We start from the raw sequence: 24,701 nt of genomic DNA, 5'->3' as shown, positions 1-24,701 counted from the left end.
TGGTTCTCAGGCCCTCAGACTCGGACCGGATCACATCACCGGCGTTCCTGGGTCTCCACCTTGCCGACGGCAGACCGTGCACCTTCTCAGCCTCCACAGTCACATGAGCCGATTCTCAGACTGAATCTTCCCTTCCATACGCCTGTCTGTCCCGTTATTCTATTCTACGGTGCTCTTTTCCCGGACAACCCTGACTAATGCAGCTATCAGACTTCAACTATTTCCCTCAAAGGAAGAGAAAGGGGCAGGGGGGAGAAGTCACCGTGGTCAGAAGCTCCGCAAGCCTCTGCTCGTCAGGGCGCAAAGAACATGGAGCCTAAAAGCTCCCACAGGCCGCCAACCTTCATTACAGCAAGTACAGCCCGGCCTTGTGAACTCAGTGCAAAGGACAAAGCCCCTGCCTTACACACTGAACCTTGGCCCCTATTCTGTGAACTGCTATCACCCTGAGATGTGCTTAGTTTTAAAACATGAAGCTGAAAGGGGTTTTTTCAATGTTTATTTTTGAGAAAGAGACCGAGTGCGAGCAGCGGGTGGGGGTGGAGGGCACAGAGAAACAGGGAGACACAGAATCCAAACCAGACTCCAGGCTCTGAGCTGTGGGCACAGAGCCCTAGGTGGGACCCAAACCCAGGAACTGCAAGATCATGACCTGAGCCAGAGTCAGATACTTAACCGACTGAGCCACCCAGGCGCCCCAAAGCTGAAAGGATCCGCGGTGTGATTTATTTAACTGCAGTGTGCCCCAGGAGCCTCCAGCCACTTTGTATTTATCAAGGGAGAAAGCTGTAGTTCAAGGACTGGACACCAGCACTGAGTGGAAACAAAGGGCTTACTTTGGCAAGTGAACCGTCACACAGAACGTGACCCTGGCTATTATCTCCATCCCGACTGTCAGCTCTCGCAATGCAATCCATGACAGGGCCAGAGCTCAAAACGGTCAGGGAGCAAGAAACGAGCTCTACTTTGAAGCAAGCCGGAGGAGGAGCGCTGTCAGGTCAAACCCGTGGACGAAGTATAATCCTGGTCCCTCTCCCTGTTCTCCAGAAGCGTGTTAAAGATTTTGCAGGAATCTGCTTTGAGAAAATCACCACTTTCTTGATTGTCTTAAAGGCACTTGGGCAAATTTTCCATCAGGAAGGGGACTGAGAGGTGGGGAAGGAAGAACACCGAGCCGTTCTCTTATCCCGAGGGACACAATTCTGGGTGTGAAACCGAGGCAGCCGTGTGGCCCCCTGGAGATCCAGCGCCCGTTCCACGCGTGGCCACGCGGACGGGGCTCGCCGCGTACGTTCAAAAGGCAGATTCCACGTCGCCCATTTCCACACACACGGTCTTCAGCTGTGAATAGTATTCAATTGTCACGCGGCCATTCTCCCTGCCGAACCCTGGAAGGAAGAGAAGGCTGAGGAAGAGCCACCACCGTGGTAGCCTGAAAAGTCACGGGGACCTCCAAAGTCAGTCACCCCCTCAGGGGAAGAACACAGAACTGACAAGGTTTGGGACAAAGTCCTCAAGTGCACATCATCAGCTGTACAGCTAGGCACGGGAGAAGTGACCCACTGGCCTTCGGGGACGGGGACGGGGACAGGGAAATACCCGCATCTTGGTCCTACAACAGAACTTTATTTTAGGCACCGACTACTCTGGGTTGGGATGTGAAAGCGCTCGGACCTTCCTATCGAGTGTGAAAGTCTCTACGACAACCGATAGTTGGTGCTCGCTGAGAACCGAACTCTACACAACAGGCCTTTTAACCCCTCCTTTTGTGAAATCTGCTAAGAGCAGCTTGCTGTTTACACACTGCCGACTCACGGGGGCGGGGGCCGCTTCAGGCGGCTCGGCAGCTCAGAGCCCCAGTCCTGCCCTGTTACGAGGTCACCCGTTCAAAGGACGGCACCCTGTGCTTGGCCTTCCCCTGCCTCTGACTTCGGGAGGTTCTGCCTCCAAAGGGCAAGGCCCGGTCCCCCAGAATACACGTCTCCGGGGGGGGCGCTCTTCAAAAGAAAAGGTGCTCGGCCCCGGCAAGGCCTCACTCGGTCTCTGGCTCCCTCCCTTATCCTCTGAGCACAGAGCTAGGTGGGCATGTGAGGCCAGGGTGGGTGTGTGTGCCCCCTTTGCTTCTCACCTCACCCCAGGGAGACAAGCCGGAGGGCACCGACCCAGAGGTTCTGATCCGAGGGGGGAGCCGGCCGAGAGCACGTACTGGCACAGCAGCAGCCGGACTCCCAGGCCGCAGTGGCACCCGTGCAGGGACGAGGCCGGTCGGCGGGCAGGCCCTGGGCGTGCCAGGGCACTTCCAAGCCAGGTGCCAAATAGACGGTCGAGCGAACACCCGCCGTCTCACAAGCACCCATCAGGGTTCACGTGTCTGCTGGGATGGCCACACACACACCTGCCCAGGGGCTGGGGTCGGGCGCCCAGACTGGTGCCCCCGCAACATCCACACCACTTTCCAGAGAAAGGGAAGGGCAGCCAGCGAATATTTACAGGCGACAAGCTCCAGAGAGCCTGTCCTGGACCCCACACCCCCTCGACACACTGGACTTGCACGGTCACCGTGTCACCGTCAGGGGGGCCAGACTGACTGCGTCACCGGGAACACTGGGCAAGCGGCGGGGGGGGGGGGGCGGGGGGGGGGGGCACGTCCCTGTGCAGCGTCCGGGACAACCAAGATAGCCATAACGGACTGTTCAATGTTAGACTGAGGGCTCTTTAGTGATTTGGCAGAATAAAGGAAACAAATTAACGTATGCTTTCTGAGGTGCTCAGAGACACTTTCCACCTAAAAACCCCCACAGTGGACGACAACAAATGCCCCAAGTCTGGAGCCTCCAGGAACGGTTTTATGCCACCAGCGACCAGAGCCCGTGAAGAAAGAGTAATTCTACCCACAAGAGAAACCCTTCTGAGATGCCTACTAGCAGTTCACAAGCCAGGCTACATACACATTAGAACCTTCTGGAGAGCTTTGGGGGAAAGAAAAGGAAAATAAGAAGACGCTTGGTTCCCATTCCCAGAGATCACTGTGGCCGGTCGGGGGAGGACCAGAATCTGTATACTTTCCCAGGTGATTCTGAGACACGAATGTTCAGAAACCTGGTCAGTGCGGTCTGAATTACAACCCGTATCCCTACAGGCCGGGTTTGCATCCACACTTTCCGGCTCCTCACCTGACTTCTTGTATCCACCGAAGGGCAGCTCCACTGGGCTGACGTTGTAGTTGTTAATGAAGCACATCCCTGCCTGCAGCCCGGCCACCACCCTGTGGGCACGCTGGATGTCCCTGTGAAGACACAGTGTATTATATTATTGTGAAGCAGTTTATTCTGCGACTTCCACGGAAAAGATAGACTGCCAGGTCTAAAGGTTTTGAGATCCTGCCGGATTCTTGTTTCTTCAAGATGTGCTTTAAATCTTGTGTCATCCAGGCAAAAATAGATATAAGGATTTGAGTTTCATGGTCTCATCCAAAAGCATCTATGAAACACGTAGCAGCAGCAAGTTCAAATGGGGAGAAGGGACATTGTCACAAACAGGGCTAGAACAACAGGCTACCCACATATCCACAAAGAATGAAGGGAGATCCCTTTCTTACACTATATATAAAAATTAACTCAGATGGATCACAGGCCTAAAACATCAGAGCAAAAACCATAAAACTTTTCAAAGAAAACAGGAATAAATCTTCATAATCTTGGGTCTGACAAAGCCTTCTCAGACAGGATACCAAAAGTAACAGACAAAAAGATAAAAGCATCAGGCTTTGTGAAAATTTAAAATTTTTGTGCTGTAAATGACAGTATCAAGAAAGTGGAAAAGACAACTGCCAGAAACCCAAATCAAAACCACAGTGAGGCACCATTTCTCACCCACCAGGACGGCTGAAATCAAAAGGACTGACAGTGGGGTGCCTGGGTGGCTCAGTGGTTTAAGCGTCCGGACTTCGGCTCAGGTCACGATCTCACGGTCCGTGAGTTCGAGCCCGGCGTCGGGCTCTGTGCCGACAGCTCGGAGCCTGGAGCCTGCTTCGGATTCCGGGTCTCCCTCTCTCTCTCTCTGTCCCTCCCCTGCTCATGCTTTCTCTCTCTGTTTCTCAATAATAAACATTTAAAAAAAAAACAAAAAAAAAAGGACAGACAGTCCCAGGACATCCCTGACCAGGATGTGGAGAAACTGGAACCTTCCCACGTGGCCGGTGGGCACGCCAGACGGTGCCCCCACATGGGAAAACAGTTTAGCGGTGCCTCGGAGTTGAGCAGAATCACCCAGCCATCCCTCCCCTAGGTATACACCCGGCACAAATCGCACATTTCCACACAAAGATAGGAGTGTTCGCGGAGACATTATTCATAGTAGGAGAAAAGTAGAAACAATCCCAATGTCCATCAACAGGTGAACGGATGAACAAAATGAATCCACACTATGGACCATTTGTCACCAAGTACTGACAGCTGCCACGACATAAAGGAACCTTGAAAACATTATTCCAAGTCAAAGAAGCCAGTCACAGAAGGTCACATGCTGTATGATGCCGTGTTTATAGAAAATATTCAAAGTAAGCAAATCTACGCAGATAACAAGGAGGTTGATTAGTGGCTGCCCGGGGGCCGGGGTGCGGGGAGGGGTGGGGAACGTTCCCTGTGTTCCTGGGAGGTTCACAGTTCTAAAATCAGATTACAGTGACGGTTGTGTGACTCTACAAATACACTAAAAACCACTGAATCGTACGCTTTAGGCGGATATGCTGCATGGTGCGTGAACCGACCTGCAAGGCTGTGAGGGAAGTGGCAGCACACTGGAGTCGCCCCCCTCGTGACTGCCTCGCTCTGTGCTGGGGTGACTTAACCCACTCACTCCTCACACCACGGAAAGCAGGTCCACAGAGGGGGTTTACAGAGCAGTGAAACTACTCCGTGTGATGCTGTAACAGCGGATCCATCGTCCAAACCCACAGAATGCACCACTCCAACCATGAACCCTAGGGTGACTGTGGTCTTTGGGTGATCGCGATCTATCCAAGTAGGTTTACCAGTTACAACCAGCGGGCTGCCCTGGAGGGGGGGGACGCTGATAGTGGAGGCGGCTGGGGGGAGGGGGTGCATGGGAAACCTCTGTGCCTTCCACTCAACTTTGCAGTGACCCTAAAATTACTCTAAAAAATAAAGCCTACCCAAAACGAGGCACACGAGAAAGCAGCAGCCCCTCAATCTTTTCTTCAGAGCTCACAGAGAAGCTATCCCATCAGGTCCTCAAGGGGGGACCTCGGTCTTCCTCCCCAGGTTGCTCGCCACGAAGCTACAAAGAACACTTAACCTCGACTGTCACCAAAGAAACAGCGTAATTCCAAGTGCAAAGTAGTCTTAGAAAACTTCCTACCGCTACCAAAGACTAATCAAAGTTTGTATGTAATCGAGCAACCTGCCATCATTTTGAAGGAGATTCTGCTCCCAGATCGCTTCTTACTTTTGTTATCGTGGTAACAGTTTATGTACAGAGAGATTAATCACACTTTTACTTACAACAGCGACAACTGGAAACAATATCCTAAATACGCAACAACCAAAAAAAATGCCTACATATTTTACAATGCATTCCGATTAGGAACTACTATAAAGCGGCTAAAAATCACGTTTTTGAAGACTCCTGCCCAGCGTTTAAAGGCTTATGGGTTTCTACATTCCCTGATGTGTACATTTTCAATAGGCACCCAACACGATGCTTTACATAGACACAGACACATAGATCGAACCTTAAATATCTGTCCGATGAAATGAATGACATGGGATAGAATTTTCACCAACAATGTTTATAGCTCACTTTAAACTCAACGGCAGCAGTTCTCTGGCCATTCAGGAGCAACTACAAAATGCTACTCTGGCACCTTCTGACTCCACCTGAAGCAAACAGAAAATGCTAATGACAACGTGAACTCCAGGGAGGAAATGAGAGTAAAGGTCTCTGAGCAGACCGAGCGGGCCTCTGTTCCTGCAATGCTGCTGGAGGTGCCTTCCCCACATACCTGGTAAAGACACCAGCCGCCAGGCCAAAAGTGGTATTGTTGGCTCTTTCCAGAACCTCAGCTTCAGTGTCAAATGATAAAATGGACATAACTGGTCCAAAGATCTCTTCTCTCACACAGGTCATATCGTCTCTGCAATCGGCTGCAAACAGGGTGATAAAGCCAACGTCAGTGGTCTGGGAGCGGGGGGGGGGGTGGGGTGGGGAGGGTGATTATGCTCGAATACACGGCAGTAAGGACAGCTCGAGAACCCTACCGTGAACATCAGCTTTGTATTAGCCGAAGTGTGAAAACCAGCTCCTCACACATGTGCAAAGAGGACAAGTCTACAATCTCTTAACAGCTGGTTTAGAGCTTGTGTATAACAAAGGAGGGAAAGTACTCTGGACACACGGTACTTTGGGGACACCCGAACTATCTTCAAGGATGTATTAAATAATTCTTAGTACCGTGTGTAAGGATGGTTCACTACGTCCTAATTCCTTGAAGACTAGTAATCTGTGTACAATTTTTAGGGAAACCGTTAGCCAGAAAAGGACTCAGGACAATGCATCACCCAGCAGTCCCAGAAAATATTTTCTTATCTCCTGCAAGTTGAGAACCCCATAGGTCTCTGTTTGCAGTGAATTCTATGTTGGAAAGTCAAAGGAGATGTCAAGATGAAGTGATAACTGACATACAGGAAAGGCAAGGTTCCTGCCTGAAACACAACACTTACCAGATTTTAACTCCCAAACCTTAAGTAAAGTTAATCTAGACTCTGGAGTCACTCTCAAACTTTAATGTGAGTAAAAATGAATGGGGGGCTCATTAAAAAGCAGATCACAGGGCGCCTGGGTGGCTCAGTTGGTTGAGCGTCCGACTTCAGCTCAGGTCATGATCTCATGGTCTGTGAGTTCAAGCCCCGCGTCAGTCTCTGTGCTGACAGCTCAGAGCCTGGAGCCTGTTTCCGATTCTGTGTCTCCCTCTCTCTGACCTTCCCCTGTTCATGCTCTCTCTCTGTCTCAAAAATAAATAAACATTAAAATTAATTAATTAATTAATTAAAAAAAAAAAAAAAGAAAAGAAAAGCAGATCACGAGGCCCCATCCCTGAGAGTTACATTCAGGGGTCTAGAGCAGGAGCCAGGAAATCTCCCTTTTTAACAAGTTTTCCAAGTGGCACCGACATCACGGACCACAAACCAGGCTTTTGGCAATCACTAGAATAAAGTTCAGTATGGTCAGCTCCCTGTTCTTTGCCTAGGTTCACAGCCTGTTTAAGAATAATTTTGTTCCTGGGGCCCCTGGGTGGCTCAGTCAGTTAAGTGTCCGACTTGGGCTCAGGTCAGATCTCGCGGGTTGTGAGTTCAAGCCTTGTGTTGGGCTCTGTGCTGACAGCCTGAAGCCTGGAGCCTGCTTCGGATTCTGTGTCTCCCTCGCTCTCTGCCCCTCCCCCACTCATGCTCAGTCTCTCTCTCTCTCTCTCTCTCTCAAATAAATAAACATTAAAATATTAAAAAAAAAAAAAAAAAAAAAAAAAGAGTAATTTTGTCCCAAGGGCGCCTGGGCGGTTAAGTCACTTAAGTGCCGGACTCTTGATTTTGGCTCACAGTTTGTGAGATCAAACCCCGTGTCGGGCTCCGTGCTGTCAGCACAGGATTGTGTCTGTGGCCCTCCCCCACTTCACACTCTTTCTCTCTCTCTTAAAATAACCTTTAAACCAATTATTTTTTGCCTAATTGTCAAATACATGTTATCTGTGGAAGTCTGTAGTGTTCAGAAATGTACAAACTATAATAAAAATCATCTTTAATCCCAGCAACCAGAGAAATATTTATACTACTTATAAATATTTATACTATCTTATACTACACTATTTGCACTACTTGAAGTGTGATGCATACTCTGTTCCTTCTTTTTCTGAAGTGCATACTTAATACATTTGGGTTAATCCCACACATAGTATGGTTTAACAGTTTTCCTTACAACAGCTTCAACTGGAAACAATATCCTCAACCTTGATGGTTAAAAATATATTGTAAGCTTTTCCCGTTCACTTAGTAACTACCAGCTAATCCATGTTATAGATGTTAGGTTCACAGCTTTCAAACCTCAGTGGTTCTTTTTTTAGCAAGGGCTCAAGGTTTAAAATCCATCAGATGATTGAGTGCTGAAAAATGACCCCACTGTCGACCTTAGGGCAATAGTAAGCTGAATCTATCTTCTAGATAAGATGTAAGAAATCACACAATGTACTTCAACCTGAATATAGTTTTTTAAAGCCTATTATACTACCACTGTTTTTACATATTGGCATTTATTCGTGGATCCTAACGTATACTGTGAAAGGACAGAAGAAGGTATGAGAACAGCGGTACCCAGGGCCGTGGTCACCTCTGAGGTGGAAAGAAATAAGTGCATTTGAGGACAGCGGGATGACCCTACAATCAACTGTCCACGCCACGAGATGTTTAAGACTGAAAGGAGATGCTAAAAATTATTAAACTGCATTAATTTTAAGATATTGCCATACTGACAAACTGGGCTTGTTAACGACACGTATAGTTAAAGAAAAACCTATTCTTCATCAACTTTCTTGAGAAAATGAAACTCATTAGTTTTTTATCAAACATGCACTTCCATTTTTTTTTTTTTTTTTTTTTTTTTTTGAGCTTCTTGCTTCCAGAACAACAGGTTCAGACCCAGTTGAGTCTCAGGTAAAGCAACGCACACGACTGTCCAAGAGGGAGGGCACACGGGAGGTAATGGAGAACTTCTACTCCTTAAATCTGAGCAGCGGGGACACGGTTTGCCAATGCCTGCTTTACACCATACACGTATTTTATAAATCTCCTTTTCTAACTGATACTTAATTCAAACTGTTTAAAAGCCAACAAGAAAAGGACATACTCAACACGCAAGGTCTCATGTAATAACCATCCTTTAACTTGGGATCTTCAGGCACATAGACGTCTCCACCGCACAGCACTTTAGCACCCTGCCAGAGAAGAAAAAAGAATGCACATTTCATGGTGTTTTTTTTTTTTTAACGTTTATTTATTATTGAAAGACAGAGAAACAGAGAATGAGCGTGGGAAGGGCAGAGAGAGAGGGAGACGCAGAATCCGAAGCAGGCTCCAGGCTCCGAGCTGCCAGCACAGAGCCAATGCGGGGCTCGAACTCACCAACCGTGAGATCATGACCCGAGCTGAAGTCTGACGCTAACCGACTGAGCCCCCCAGGCGCCCCACATTTCATGTTAAACTTACAACCCTGACACGCAGTCCTGAAGTGGTACGTGTGTCCTGAACAGGCGCACGGTCACTGCACTGCAGGTACTGAGCACAGCACTGCTGAGGCCTCGCGAGCCAGCAGGAAAGCGACACACGTAACGTGCAACTCGGACTAATTCCCCTCCCCCTGCCCCATGCCATCTCCGCTTGCTCCTCACCTGCTCTTTTGCCAGCTTAATAAACCCAAGGACTCGCTCCAGGTGTGGGCGGTTGATGAGGGGGCCCATCCTTGTACCTTCCAGAAGGGGATCTCCAATTTTTATCCCCTGCGTCCGTTTCACCACTTCCTTTGTAAATTTCTCGAGAATTTCCTTTTGCACAAATACTCTTGTGCCATTACAACAAACCTAAAAGACAGACATGAGTTTGTATGTGTGTTAAGGAAAGAAAAAGGAAAAGGGGGAAGAATCCAGCAGTTTTAAACTTAAAAGGAGACAGTAGACCTTTTCAAAAGGTTAGTTCCCTCTCTAAAAATTATCCCCATCCAGAACAGGACCACACATCCCACCCTATCAGCAAATAACCTGCCTGCCCTTTGAGGTGAAAGTCAGGGCTCTTTGTCTGTCTACATTTCCTTAATGCCATTCATAGTGCCATGAGCCACATAACTTCTCCCATGGCCTCCTGTCAGTGGCTGAATGGGGCCACGTATTTTAAGAGCAGAAGGGGAGGAAGAGTGAAAACAGACCAAGAACTAAGGGCATGAGCCTAATAAAAACCTGAAGCATTTCACAGCCAATGTCTGGCTCTAAAATCACAAATCAATTCTGACTATTTAGACCCTCCTGGAGACATGAGCATGAATACTCTTCCAATGCCATCAGAGCCGTAGATCCTGATGTCCAAAAATACACCAAGCACTCATGGTCACGGAATAATGAAGAAAGGTCACAGAAATGGGCTGCCACAAGCCAGATCTACAGTCATTTGAGCATCAAAATAAATAATGACAGTAATGGACTATAATCCACAGAAGAAAGAATCCATGGTCCATAATGATAAATGAGTAGGAAAGAAAAAAAGAAAAACACAGGAGAAGGAAAAGTTCCTTCTTACAGTAGAGACTTGGAACTAATAAATGTAGAAAGAACAACAGAATTGGAAAATCACCATTTGGGGACCACCATAATAGAAACTGCTTCCAGGAAAAATCACCAAAGGGCACTAAGATGAGTGGGGGACAGCTTGGGAAGTCACAGAGGCCTCTGCCACCATCTCCTGTGTGATTCGACTGAACCACAGAGGAGGACACAGCAACTTCCCAGGAAGACACGCCTTCGGCAAGGTCAACCGCCCTTCAAAGAGGACCCAACATCACTTTTTGTGGTGGCTTCTGCCCAAAATGCATAACCTAAATCTACTCAAAAGGAAACACCAGACGGACTCCCCACCATCATGAGGGACATTCTACACAATAAACAGCTCATACTCCCCAAAAATGTTAAGGTCCTGGAAAGAGGAGAATAACCAAAGAGCTAACTGTTCCAGACTAAAGATTATGGAAACACAACAACTAAATGCAACACACCTTCCTGAATTAGGTCTTGGACCAGAGAAGAAGAGGTTGTGTGGGGTCTGTTTCTTCGCTAAAAGGACTCCCGGCAAACAAATGACAACATCTGACGAGGGGCTGTGGACTGAAGACCGTCTACGTGAGGTTACTGATTTTACTGAGTGCACTGTGCTTGCGGAAGAGAGCACACTTGTTTCTAGGAAATGCACAGAGGCCCACAGAAGTTAGGAGTCTTGCGTCTGCAAACTTTCAAACCGTTCAGGAAACAGGAAAAAATAACAAGCCTACGGGTGTACAGAGGTAAACACAATGATAAAGGAAAAGTGATAAAATGTTAACATCTGAGAAACGTGGTTCAGGGGTGCCTGGGAATTCTCTGCACTCTGTGCAACGGGTCTGTCAATCTGCAATTATTTCGAAACAGACAGCTTCAAAACATGCTGCTAGACGAAGGCAAGAGATTCCTTTCACCCCTCGGCTGGGGACAAGTGCTCACCTCGCCCTGTGTGAGGAAGTTGGCCATCAGCGCTCCCTTCACGGCGTTCTCCAGGTCACAATCGGAGAAGATGATCAGGGGAGATTTGCCTCCCAGCTCCAAGGTAATGGGTTTGATTCCTTTAGCTGCCATCTCCATGATCTTAACAAGGACAAACACATTCAGAAGCTTAGCACAGATAAAACTGCAGGCTAAGCCCACCAGAAGCTGAGCCTCCGGGACAACTACATGGGACCTGCAGCCTTGTTCCGGTCGATGACTCTGCCCTTCACCCATTTAGAACAGTCTTTTCCAGAACACCTGAAAAGAACCATAGGACTGCAGCTGACATTCTGAAGAGGGAATTCATTTTAAAAATACTGTTCATTCGGGGAGGCCTGGGTGGCTCAGTCTGTTGGGCGTCCAACTTCAGCTCAGGTCATGATCTCATGGTTTGTGGGTTCGGGTCCCACATGCGGCTCTGGGCTGACAGCTCAGCCTGAAGCCTGCTTCGGATTCCATGTCTCCCTCTCTCTCTCCCTCTGCCCCTCCCCTGCTCACGCTCTGTCTCTCTCTCTTTCAAAGATAAAATAAACATAAACATTTTTTTTAAAAAATACTGTTCATTTGCATGCCATGGGTAGAAACTCCTAATGCTGTCACTATGTTCAAGGCTAACAATTAAGGTCAAAACAACACATCTGAAATAAACTGAGCAGATACCCCTCCTTCTGAGGTGGCTGCTACTGATGAGTTAAGACACCAAAGACACAGCGGCGGCCCAGACCCTGCGCTCTCAGACGCGGGCGGGAGGTGAGGGCTTCCGTCCCCGCGGGGCCCCCTCTGGTCGGCGGTCCTCATCGTCCCACTGTACTTCCCTCCCTGCTTCACACCTTCGGAACACACTTCAGATCTCTGCCCCCAATCCCTGCGGCAGCCCCCTCCCAGTTCAAGCCAGGTCAGATCAGAAGACGAGCCTCCGACATCTACTCCACGCCGGCCGGGTACTGCCGTGTGTGTGTGTGTGTGTGTGTGTGTGTGTGTGTGTGTGTGAACCGATGCTGATTTTATCTTCACCTTCGAGCCAGTGGGCACACTCCCAGTGAAGGAGACTTTGGCCACATCACGATGCAGACACAGAAACTGGCCCGTGGCGGCCCCTCCTTGCACCACGTTGAAGAGCCCAGGGGGCACGCCGGCCTCCGTGTAGATTTCAGCCAGCAGCAGCACAGACACCGGCGTGAAGGGAGAGGGTTTGAAGATCATGGCGTTACCTGCACAAACCCAAGACACAAGAACAAAAGGTTTTTTAATGCTGGTGATCCTCCGAGGACAGGATGGGACAGGAGGACGAGTCCAGAACAACTCCACAGGTGCCTCGTGGCTCAGCCGGTTGAGCGTCCGGCTCTTGGTTTTGGCTCAGGTCATGATCTCACGGTTCGTGAGTTTGAGCCCGGAGTCAGGCTCTGCACAGACAGCACAGAGCCTGCTTGATATTCTCCCTCCCTCCCTCTCTCTCTGCCTCTCCCCTGCTCACATGCGCGCACTTTCTCAAAAACAAACTGAAAGAAAAATCTTTACAAGTAGAAACTGAAGACCAGAAAGGGTTAATTTGTTCAGAGTCTCCAAACCAGTGGCTTAGCTGTAGTCGTCCCGGAAAACAGAAGCTCCAGCTCACAAGAGAACATGCAAACAGCAGAAGAACGCGAGGCAGCAACACGAGAAAAGCTGCGATTTCAACACAATGTCCTAACAGTAACATTTTTTTTTCAGTAATGCTTTTTTTACACCTTGTATTTTTCTAAGATACCATAAATCCTCTTTTCCCATCAATTCCTCTTTAAGCAGTATGAAAAACTCTCTAAGTCAGCCCACCAGTCACTCAGAAGGAAGTCTTACCATTTCTCTTAAGACACAAAGGAAGGAGCAAGTGTATCTTCTGCTTAAGCCATGCTCCCGAGTGCCTCTTCCTTGTTTTTTCTTTGTTTAATGTTTTATTTATTTTTGAGACAGAGAGAGACAGAGCATGAGCAGGGGAGGGGCAGAGAGAGAAGGAAACACAGAATCTGAAGCAGGCTCCAGGCTCTGAGCTGTCAGCACAGAGCCTGACATGGGGCTCGAACTCACGGACTGTGAGATCATGACCTGGGCTGAAGTCGGACGCTTAACCGGCTGAGCCACCCAGGCGCCCCTCCCCCCCCCCCAACGAAGTGCCTCTTCCTACACAAAGGTTCATTTCACAATCCTTGTCCAGAAAGGAAGAGAGCTTACAAGTAGCACAAATCGAAATCAATTCCACAGTAAAATAGAAGACTTCCAGGACCAAAATGAACACTCTTCCTTTCCATAACAAAAATAAGATAAATAAAAGTGGGAATAGGGGCGCCTGGGTGGCTCAGTCAACTGAGCGTCCAACTTTGGCTCAGGTCATGATCTCATGGTTTGTGGGTTCGAGCCCCGCGTCGGGCTCTGTGCTGGCTGCTCGGAGCCTGGAGCCTGCTTCCGATTCCGTGTGTGTCTCTCTCTCTGTCCTCCCCTGCTCGCACTCTGTCTCTCTCTCTCTCTCAAAAATAAATAAAGATTAAAAAAAATTTTTTTAAACAAAATAAAAACAAAAGTGGGAATAATATGGATGTAATCCGCACGCATAACATACACTAGAAGCCCCGATGAGGCCGGGCGGGAGCAGACGCAGGTCCTCGGGGCCTCGGGTGCCCCAACGCAGGCCCCTTATGATGTGGAGCGTGAGTGTGCAAATGAGTGTGTGTGCACGCGCACACGAAAAGGTGAGGGACAGAACGGACAGCTCATGGGTGGAAGAACCGTTCACTCTTACCACACGCTAACGCGGGAGCAGACTTCCAGCAGGCGATCTGGAAGGGGTAGTTCCAGGCGCCTATTCCCACGCATACGCCAAGTGGTTCTCTTCTGGTATAACCAAAGGATCCGCCTGGGAGCTGGATGTGTTCACCTGAGGGGAAAACAGGGGCGTCACGGAGAATGCAGGTCTGCTTTTCCCAAGACTCCGTCAACAGCCGTGCACAGCCGTGCTCAGCCGTGCTCCACTGCGCCGGCCTCCTCCCCGTCTCTGCTCTTTTGTTCATTCTCGCCGGTCGGACGCTGCCTCTGCATAGTCGCTCCAGTGAAGAATCCTTTCCATCCTCCAAACCCGTGTTCGCTCAACTTCATATAATTCTCTACAACCGGAGAGCACCTAACAGACAGTAACTTGAAGAAGTGAGATGGGGGGGCGCCTGGGTGGCTCAGTCGGTTGAGCGTCCGACTTCGGCTCAGGTCATGATCTCACTGTTCATGGGTTCAAGCCCCACATCAGGCTCTGTGCTGACAGCTCAGAGCCTGGAGCCCACTTCCGATTCTGTGTCTCCCTCTCTCTCAGCCTCTCCCTCCCCCACTCGCACTCGTCTCTCTCAAAAATAAATAAACATTAAAAAAAAAACCTTTTTTTTAAATGATGGAAATAAGGGGAGCCTCCAGAGCAGGACCCACATGTCAGACTTCTGGCTCCCCACAGCCCTCCTGGGTCCTGTGAAGCCATCCAACACCCACTACTGTAAACGTCACAAAGAATCGAGAAAATCTTTTTTGCTAACTAGGTAGAATTAGTAAATACTGAGAACACTGACTGACTCTTGGTTTTTCAACAACTTGGCCTGAAGCTCAGACACCATGCTCAGTGCTTTCCATATATTTTCTCATTTAACCCTTATGATAACCCAAGAAAACAGGGATTATCATCTCCAGTTTCAACAAGGAAAGGTAAAGTAATTCTCGGGGTCACCCATGCAGAGAGTGGCTAAACCCAGGATTTTAAGCCAGGTCTGTCTCAAGCCCCAAATGTCTCTCCTTCGCCACTAGGATCTGTTTCTGCCTCCCGGTCAGTGGCTCCCGAAAGGCCCAGCTGGGGCTTACCAGCCATGGATCCAGCCAAGCCCGCGTAGTACTCCACGCACTGCCAGGAGGTGTCGATGTCCCAGCGGGCCTCAAAGATGGACTTTCCATTGTTGATGGTCTCCACGGTGGCGATTTCATCCCTCCGTTCCTTTGGGTAAAATGGAAGACTAGACTTAAGACTTCTTATCATACGCCCCAACAGATTCAACACTCAGAATATGCTGCCCAATTTCCAAAAACAGAAACAGCTCACGCTTTAGAAGGAGTGGCACTACGACATCTGGGAGAGAAAGCTTACCGCTCAACAGCAGCCCTGTGCCCCCCTCAAGTTAATCGTCACAGATTTAAGACCAATACCCCCTTTCCAGATCAATTAGAAAAGGTATGGTTTGAGAAGCGAGCATCATATGTGTATACACGTATAAATATGTATATGTGCGCACATATGCGTCTGCACGTATAGAGTGAGAGACAACCATCACTACGACAGCCAATGACACACGATGGCTACACACACAAGTGGCAGGTGAGAAGTTATATTACATGCACAGCTTTAATTCACCCCAAGACATGCAGCAGGTGAAAATCACGAGATAATTTTTTTTCAATGTTTATTTATTTTTGAGAGGGAGTGAGTGAGGGAGGGGCACAGAGCGCTGGAGACACAGAATCTGAAGCAGGCTCCAGGCTCTGAGCTGTGGGCACAGAGCCCGATGTGGGACTCGAACCCACAAACCATGATATCATGACCTGGGCCGAACTCGGACGCTTAACCGCCTGAGCCACCCAGGCGCCCCAAGATAATTATTTTCTAATGGTCAGTACTCATCAATTCTCTTACGAAATACTGTTCCAGCTGTAGCCTATGTGGCTGAGAGATGCTGGAGATGGTCCAGGGATGACTGGAAAGGTTTGGGAAACTGACCTCAAGAGAAAAGCTAATTTCCCCTTTCTTTGTCCCAAAGGTGAGAGAACCGAATGAATGGAGCATGTAAGAAACACACATTTGCTCTCATGGACCGGATGTAAAATACAGGAGAGGGTGATATGTGAACACACATAAAAGGTGAATCAAACAAATGACAAGATGTAGCACTGTCTTATTAAAATGGGTAAGCGGTGAGCCAGACCACAAGCAAATGAAATGGCAACTGAAATTAATCCCAAGCCATGTGTCAACAGTACAAATATCAGAGAAGAGGGAGCAGGAATATCAAAATCAAGAGGAAACACAGGAAAGGGAAGTCCTGACAGTGAGATCTGAACGTGTCATATTTCTATAAAGACCTGAGAAATAAAGACTTTTGACTGAGTCATTCTACCTTCATTACTAAGAAAAAATACAGAGATCCATTCTCTGCCTTCACGAAACCTATTTCTAAAACAGGAAGCTGGTAAGTCCTAAATAAATTAGCCCAGACCCTGTGCTCTCGGACACAGACAACATCTGTCTCCACGGGGCCCAACACCAGCAGGCTGCGGTCATCCCTCTGAGTGTTTTCCCTCCTCCGCACACTTTCAAAGTATACTGCAGACCTCTATGCCACTACCTATGGTGTCCCGCCCAGTGCATGCTAGTAAGATCAGAAAATACTCTGGGCAGGCCTGACATTGCAATTTGTGTGCACCGAGACAGATTTTCTGCAGTTAGTTGTTTTTTTTTTAATGTTTATTTTTGAGACAGAGACAGAGCATGAGTGGGGGAGGGGCAGAGAGAGAGAAAGAGGGAGACACAGAATTGGAAGCAGGCTCCAGGCTCTGAGCGGTCAGCACAGAGCCCGATGCGCGGCTTGAACTCACAAACCGCGAGATCATGACCCGAGCCGAAGTCGGTGGCTCAACCGGCTGAGCCACCCAGGTGCCCTTGCAGTTAGTAAGTTTTAAATTAAAGTACTGGTAACACTGGAAAATATCCAAACTAAAACACACAGAGAGAAGAAAACAGGAAAAACCCAAACAGCATCAGTAACCAGGAGAGAGCTTCAAGCCACCGAGGCTATGTGTAATTGGAGGCCCTGAGGAGAAGAGATGGGCAGAAATTTAGTTAGAACTTCCTAATTTAAAGAACTAAAACAACAAAGGCTCCTGGGTGGCTCAGTCGGTTGAGCATCTGGCTTCGGCTCAGGTCATGATCTCACGGTTCATGAGTTCAAGCCCCGAGTCGGGCTCTGTGCTGACAGCTCAGAGCCTGGAGCCTGCTTTGGATTCTGGGTCTCCCTCTCTCTCTGCCCCTCCCCCTCTCGAGCTCTGTCTCTCTCAAAAATAAGTAAACATTAAAAAAATAAATTTAAAAAAATGAAATAAAATGAAAGGAACGCAGATAGCTTACAAAATAAGAAATAACTGGGGCACCTGGGTAGCTCAGTCGGTTAAGCGTCCGACTTCGGCTCAGGTCATGATCTCACGGTCCGGGAGTTCAAGCCCGCGTCGGGCTCTGTGCTGACAGCTCAGAGCCTGGAGCCTGCTTCGGATTCTGTCTCCCTCTCCCTCTGCCCCTCCCCCAATCACACTCTGTCCCTCTCCCTCTCTCAATAATAAATAAAACATTTAAAAAAATTAAAAAAAAAAAAAACTAAAACAAAAAAAAAAACCCATCAACCTAGAATTCGATACCTGTAATTCTTTCAAAAGTGAAAGCAAAATGAAGACTTTCAGACTCACAAGAGCTGAAAGAATATCACGAGCAAAACTGTGCTATAAGGAATGCTAAAGAAATTTCTTCAAGCAGAAAAAATATGACACCAGATGGAAATCTGGGCCTACACAAAGGAATGAAATGAAGAGCACTGGGAATGGTAAAAATGTGGGTAAATATAAAATATTTTTACCTTGGGGCACCTGGGTGGCTCCATTGGTTAAGCGTCTGACTCGATTTCGGCTGAGGGCAAGATCTCACAGTTTGCAAGTTTGAGCCCCACGTCGGCGGCTGACAGTGTGGGGCCTGCTTGGGATTCTCTCGCCTGCCTCTCCCCCCACCCCCCAGTCACGCTCTCCATCTCTCAAAATAAATAAACTTTAAAAAAGTAAAAAGTAAAATCTTAAAATTTTTTTTTAATGTTTATTTATTTTTGAGAGACATAGAGACAGAATGTGAGTGGGTTGGGGCAGAGAGAGAGGGAGGCACAGAATCTGAAGCAGGTTCCAGGTTCCGAGCTGTCAGCACAGAGCCTGACATGGGGCTCGAACCCACATGCTGTGAGATCATGACCTGAGCCGAAGTCAGACACTCAACCGACTGAGCCACCTAGGCGCCCCAAAAGTAAAATCTTAAAAAAAAAGAAAGGGAAGAACTAATAAACAATGGAAGGTTATGATTATAGGTTATGATCAGAGGGTGGAATCTGTTCAGTTACGGGATAATTTTGGGTAAAGGCAGGTATAAAGCATGAGCATCAGACAGAAGCATTACAAAAAGATAGCAATATATTTTTGACTAACACAGTAACACAGATATTAATGGAAAGGGGGAGAGGTTAAAAGGAAAAGAAAACTAATATCAAACAGTCCATTTCAGAGCAAAAGAATATTATTAGATATTATTCAGGATTAAAAAAAAAGTCACTTAATAATGATAAAGGGGCCAATTTTTTTTTTTTAATGTTTGTTTATTTTTGAGAGAAAGGGAGAGATAGAGCATGAGTAGGGGAGGGCTGAGAGAGAGGGAGACACAGAATCCGAAGCAGGCTCCAGGCTGTCCACACAGAGCCCGACATGGGGCTCGAACCCACAAATCACGGTATCATGACCCGAGCCAAAGTCGAATGCTTAACCTGAGCCACCCAAGCACCCCAGGGGTCAATTCTTAAGAGGACACAACAACCCTAAATGCTTATGTGCTAAGAAAAAGTGAAAAACTAAAATCATAAATCATCTGCTTTATTGCTTTTGGTCTAATTTAAACTACTTATGTTTTTATTTATTTATTTTGAGAGAAAGGGGAGGGGGGAGGGAAAAGACGGGGGAGAAGAAAGGGGCAGACAGAATCCCAAGCAGGCTCCGCACTGTCAGCACAGAGCCCAACGCAGGCTTGAACCTCACAAACTACGAGATCATGACTCGAGCCAAGATCAAGAGTCAGATGTTCAACTGACTGAGCCACCCAGGCACCCCAAAATTAATTTTTTAATAATAGGGGAAAATACTTAGTTAGGAGAAAATGCTCCATGAACATTTTGACATCTCTGTGGCCCCGGCTTTCTGAGCAAAGGACTCTGGCAAGCTGACTGAGAAGCAAAGGCCTTTGAAAAACAGACACAGTGTTTCCCTAAAGATAGAGGTGCCTGGAGGGGTGAGGAGATAGAAGGCTCTCTGCTTCCCCTTTTTGGAGACATCTGCTTACTTTCCAGGGAAATAAACTCAGTAACACCTTCCCCCTTAACCCTGGAGATCTATTTAACAAGGAGTAATCTCTCTCGCTACAGAGAAGAACACGCACTGATGTGAGAAGCAGCTCCTATATCAACGGAATCTCGTAACTTTAGGGTTCCCATCCTATGGGGCAACCCACTATATGCAAGAGAGTGATGTTTGGCTCAATGCATTTCCCTGTGGGGACTGTGGCTCAGAAAACTAGTGCTAAGGCACTGCTCTGGCTACTGCATTTTATTGTGAGTGATAACCTGTATCTTTCTCTGACCCAGCAACTCTCAAGTCTTCCATCACTATACACACACACACACACACACACACACACACACACACACACACTTTTCTTCTTAATTTCCTAAAACAAATTAAAGCTTCGGATCGTGAATAACTTATTCTGTGAGTGTTGCGCAAGACAAGTAAACACCTCCAAATATTTCAACTTGATAAACCAGTGATGTCTTGCAATTCGAGTAGTACATGACACATGATCACAACTGAGCCCACGGTTCTTGAAATTCACCTTGATGTACAAGTGCTTTGGATTACAGTCATGTTTCCGGAACAAATTATGCTTGCAAACCAAAATTTTACTGTATCCCTATATGCAACGTATCTTTGCAAGTAGGGGAATTCTCAGACACATCGCAGCTTTTGACTTAACACACTCATGAGAATAAAAATTACCCAAGTTCTACAGCTCAGAGATAACCACGATTCATGCTTTGGTGTACATCCTTCTGAATTTTCTAATTTTCTCTAATAAGCACCTAGTCCTTTTGCTTTTAAAGACTGTGAAAAGTTTAGGGGCTCAAACAAGTGGAGCACGCAATGCTTGATCTCGGGGTCATGAGTTCAAGCCCAATGTTGAGCCTAAAGATAACTTAAATAAATAAAATTATTTTAAAAAGACTATAAAACATTTAACTTTGTTTTTTAAGAACGGAATATCTAGGGGTGCCTGGGACGTTCACTCAGTTGAGTGTTCAACTCTTGATTTTGGCTCAGGTCATGATCCCAGGGTCATGCGATTGAGCCACACATCGGGCTCTGAGTGTGGAGCCTGCTTAAGATATTCTCTCTCTCTCCCACCCACCCCCACCCCTCTCCCCTTCCCATGTTCTAAAATTGGAAAAAAAAAAGGGGGGGGGGATATCTATAAATTTATGAAATCTTCCCAGGCAATTAAGGTAGAAAATGCATCGGAAAAAGAAAACTTAAGCGTCATCAGAGGAAAAAGTAAACAGGAAACCAGTACACAGAGTTAAAAAGAAAAGGAGCCAAGCTACAAAGGATACATTATAACAAAGATGGAGAAAACAACCTGACAAGGGAGAGGTCACAGAGAGCCATGGTCCAGAAAGCAATTAATCAAAGAAAGCATGTCCTATATATACCCAGGTGATCAAATGAAAATGTTTTCTCCTTGCTCCTCCGTGGCTCAATTGATTAAGTATCTGGCTTCGGCTCAGGTCATGGTCTCATGGTTCATGAGTTCAAGCCACTTCCAGGGAGTAGGAGCCCCGCTTCAGGTGACCCCCACTGCTCTCTCACCTGCACCCTCTCTCTCAATGGGGGGGAAAAAAAGGGAAAGAAAGAAAAGAAAAAAGAAAGAAAAGGTGTTTCCATTTTGTAAAAAAGGCCTAACCTAATACAGCATCAAAGTCTAAGTGCAAAGCATCACAAAGAACCCTCAGAGCAACACAAGGGGACATTTCTGAAAGAGAAAAAAACTAATGAAACATACCCTTATTATCCTGGCAGCCTCCAAAAGAACTCGACAACGCTCCATGCCAGATTTCTGACTCCATATTTTAAAGGCAGCCTTTGCATCCTGGACAGCCAAGTTTACTTCCTTCTCTCCTGAGCACGCGAAGGTAGTGATCACTCGGCCTAGGAGGACAGGACAGTAACGCCAACGTGGCCTCACATTCAAAGTACTGTGTATCCAAATTCCCTGTAAGTGACCCTTCTTGCTGGTAAGTGTGGTTGGATTTAATGACCCCCCCACACACACAGGCAGTTCTTTCCTTTATTTTGAGGTGACTGAATCCTTTAGGAATCTAACAAAAGTTGCAAACTACGGTCCAGGAAAAAGTACTTGACCACACCACAGAATTCCAGAGAGACCAGGCGCCTTGCCCTAAGCACAGCATGGCCTCCGGGTTGAGAACCTCTGTCCTCTATTTTGCAGCTGGGTTTTGCCACCTCTCTTTAACAGTATTTGAGAATCTCGGAGGTCTTGTGAAATCGAGGCTCAAGTACTCGGTTTCCTGGGTTATGAACTCTCATTTAAAAGCTCTGTTCTGTAGAAATCCTATCATCCTGCTGATGCTTGATGAATATGATCAACAAAGAGTTATCAGGAAGACATAACCCTAAACGCCAGAAAAAGTTTCCCCCAAATATAGCAAAGTCCCCGTCTCTCCTTTTCTCACTCCAAGGTCATTCCCTATTTCCATGCAACATGACCCCACAGGCCAGGGGTTGTGACGGACTCTCCCACTGAATTCTTGAAGTACACCAAGCAGCAGTTCCTTCTCCCTCCCCCTCTAAGAACCTCTGGGACTCTGTCCAGAGACCTTTGGCAAGCCTGCAATTTCTGTTAAAACGTGAATAGCTAGTTGGTAAAGGCAGTGGCTAAAGTTCACATACACTGTAGGCAATTAAAATACAGAGCAAATTTTCTTTTCCCTTCGTAACTGTGGGGATGGGGGTGGAGAGGCGGTCTCCCCCAGGAGAGTCTGAGGACCCCCGTGGCTCCTTCCTGCTCAGACTAACTGCTGCTCTGTGGTTTAGTGCCATTAGTTGATCTTAAATTCTCCAGTCCTTTGCAACCCAGTTTTGTCTCTGGCTACCCGCCATTCTGGTTTGCACCAAACATTCACATTTTTCTCCCCACAAATATCCCACACAGCCCAGCAGAACAAACATAAACCAAAACCAAAACCTCTTCCTCGTTAGCTGTGTTACCTTCAGAATTCTCAGAGCAAATCCAGGGCCCAGCACTGTGCTTGGCAACTTGAAGCACTGGATAAAAGCAGGGCTTTTTCCCCCTTTTTCCAATTCTCTTTTGTTTGAATATTTATTTTTGAGAGAGAGAGACAGAGACACAGTGTGATCGGGGGAGGGGTGGAGAGAGAGACAGAATCTGAACCAGGCTCCAGGCTCTGAGCTGTCAGCACAGAGCCCAAAGCAAACTCACCAACAACCAGATCGTAACCTGAGCCGAAGTCGGATGCTTAACCAGTTGAGCCACCCAGACACCCCTCCCTTTCCCAAGTCTGATGCACCCACAGGAGTATTTTAAGGCTGAGATGGCAACAGAGTTCTCATTCACACTCATTAGAGCCATCTGTGCAAGCTCCTCTGTTCTCAGCAGTAATGTTTTCACCAACTTCCTTCAAGAAATCCCAATCCTCGGGGCGCCTGGGTGGCGCAGTCGGTTAAGCGTCCGACTTCAGCCAGGTCACGATCTCGCGGTCCGTGAGTTCGAGCCCCGCGTCAGGCTCTGGGCTGATGGCTCCGAGCCTGGAGCCTGTTTCCGATTCTGTGTCTCCCTCTCTCTCTGCCCCTCCCCCGTTCATGCTCTGTCTCTCTCTGTCCAAAAATAAATAAAAAATAAAAAACGTTGAAAAAAAAATTAAAAAAAAAAAAAAAAAGAAATCCCAATCCTCTTCTGTGCATGTGGTTGAAGACATTACTGTAGTTCTAACTTAAAAAAAAAAAAAAAAAAAAAAGGGGCACCTGGGTGACTCAGTTGGTTAAACCACCAACTCTTGGGTTTCAGCTCAGGGCATAATCTCACGGTTTGTGAGTTCAAACCCCATGTCGGGCTCCAGGCTGACACCAGGGAGCCTGCTTGGGATTGTCTCTCCTTCTCTCTCTGCTCCTTCCCCATTTGCTCTCTCTCAAAATATATAAGGTAAAATAAAAATTTAGTCTTCAGGGCGCCCGGGTGGCTCAGGTGGTTAAGCGCCAACTTGGGCTCAGGTCATGATCTCACGGTTTGTGGGTGCGGGCCCCGTGTCCGGCTCTGTGCTGACTGCTCAGAGCCTGGAGCCTGCTTCGGATTCTGTGCCTCCCTCTCTCTCTGCCCCTCCCTCGCCCGTGCCCTGTCTCTATCTCTCAAAAATGACTAAACATTTTAAAAAACGTTTAATAAAAATTAATAATAAACAGGGGCACAACCTCACACACCTACCCCACCCCACCCCCCGCCCCGGGTCCCTGTGCAGATGCATTCGTGTTTGCATGGAGTCCTTAGCTGCCTGCACAGACAACTCTATTTTCCACACCGTCACTCATCTGTCACAGAAAACGTTTGCAGAAAGCACTAAATGAAGATTCAGGGCAGTACAACACGTCCGTCCACGAGTGGGACGGGGAGGCGCCAACCCGCACCGGGACCCCACCGCTTCCCCCCAGCCTCCCCCCGCCACGATCCCCCGGGCCCGCCGCCGCCTCCCCCCACCGGTCCCCTTCCACGACCCCCGCGGGCCCCCCGCCGCAACACCCCCGACCCCGCCGCCCGGTCTCCATTCCGTTACCGGTTGCAGGCTCGAACGCCTTCTCGGTGCCGGAGGCGTCCACCGGTTCCACGCGGGCCCCGCCACGGTAATTGAGCGGCTGCGACACAACGAAACTGCCAGTGTTCATGGCCGCGACAGGACCAGGCCGAAGGGCGCGGACACAAGGCGAGAAGGCGACCAGACCCCCTCGGAAAAACATACGGGACTGGCGGGGCTCGGGAACCAAAGCTCAGGGCCGCGCCGGGGCGGAGAGGCAGGACGAGGGGCGGGGAGGGGCGGGGTCTCGGGGAAGGCGGAAGAGCGGCAGGGAGGGGCGGGGCCGGCCTGGGAGGCGGGGCCTCGGGAGGCCTGGCGAGAGGCGGGGCCCTCGGGGAGGTGGAGGGGCGGGGTCGGACCGCCGGGAGGCAGGGCGAAAGGCGGGTCGGCCGAGGAGGGGCGGGGCCGCGGGCAGGCGGGGCGAGCTGCAGCTGGTGGCCTTACGGCGGGACCCCAGGTGAGGAGCGGGGTCTGGGAGACTTGCTGGGGGTCAGCAGGCTCCTGGGCGGACCAGGTCAGGCCCTTGCTTAGCCAGAAGGGCCACACGCCAGTGTCCTGCACACACACACACA

At 48.4% G+C, this 24,701-nt stretch overlaps 1 protein-coding gene across 2 annotated transcripts; it reads right to left on the bottom strand.

Moving 5' to 3' along the window:
* Positions 1 to 482: 482 nt before the first annotated feature.
* On the bottom strand, positions 483 to 24,354 carry ALDH9A1 (aldehyde dehydrogenase 9 family member A1). 2 transcript variants are annotated; one of them, XM_058701664.1, is made up of 11 exons: positions 24,112 to 24,354; positions 21,309 to 21,454; positions 15,215 to 15,344; positions 14,121 to 14,255; positions 12,362 to 12,558; positions 11,306 to 11,446; positions 9,455 to 9,643; positions 8,914 to 9,001; positions 6,023 to 6,164; positions 3,174 to 3,286; positions 483 to 1,405 (listed from the first exon to the last, which is right to left on the bottom strand). In XM_058701664.1, the coding sequence occupies exons 1-11, from the start codon at positions 24,290 to 24,292 to the stop codon at positions 1,362 to 1,364; spliced, it is 1,506 nt and encodes a 501-aa protein (XP_058557647.1). In that variant the 5' UTR covers positions 24,293 to 24,354; the 3' UTR covers positions 483 to 1,361. The 2 variants fall into 2 exon arrangements, with proteins under 2 accessions (XP_058557647.1, XP_058557646.1); XM_058701663.1 differs by having other exon boundaries at positions 483 to 1,388; positions 24,112 to 24,353.
* Positions 24,355 to 24,701: the final 347 nt, after the last annotated feature.

The sequence above is a fragment of the Neofelis nebulosa genome, chromosome 15, assembly GCF_028018385.1.
Source record: "Neofelis nebulosa isolate mNeoNeb1 chromosome 15, mNeoNeb1.pri, whole genome shotgun sequence".
NCBI classification, from domain to species: Eukaryota; Metazoa; Chordata; class Mammalia; order Carnivora; family Felidae; genus Neofelis; species Neofelis nebulosa.
Note: the sequence above shows the minus strand (reverse complement) of the source record. Positions and strands in the feature narration are given on the sequence as shown.

Excerpts from the sequence above, each read along its gene's own strand:
- ALDH9A1 (XM_058701663.1), bottom strand. The coding sequence starts at position 24,292 with ATGTTTTTCCGAGGGGGTCTGGTCGCCTTCTCGCCTTGTGTCCGCGCC. Across the intron at positions 15,345-21,308 it reads AGGCTGCCAGGATAATAAGG|GAACGGAGGGATGAAATCGC; the intron begins GTATGTTTCATT and ends TTTTACCCAAAG. Across the intron at positions 12,559-14,120 it reads TGCTCCCGCGTTAGCGTGTG|GTAACGCCATGATCTTCAAA; the intron begins GTAAGAGTGAAC and ends GGGTTTGTGCAG.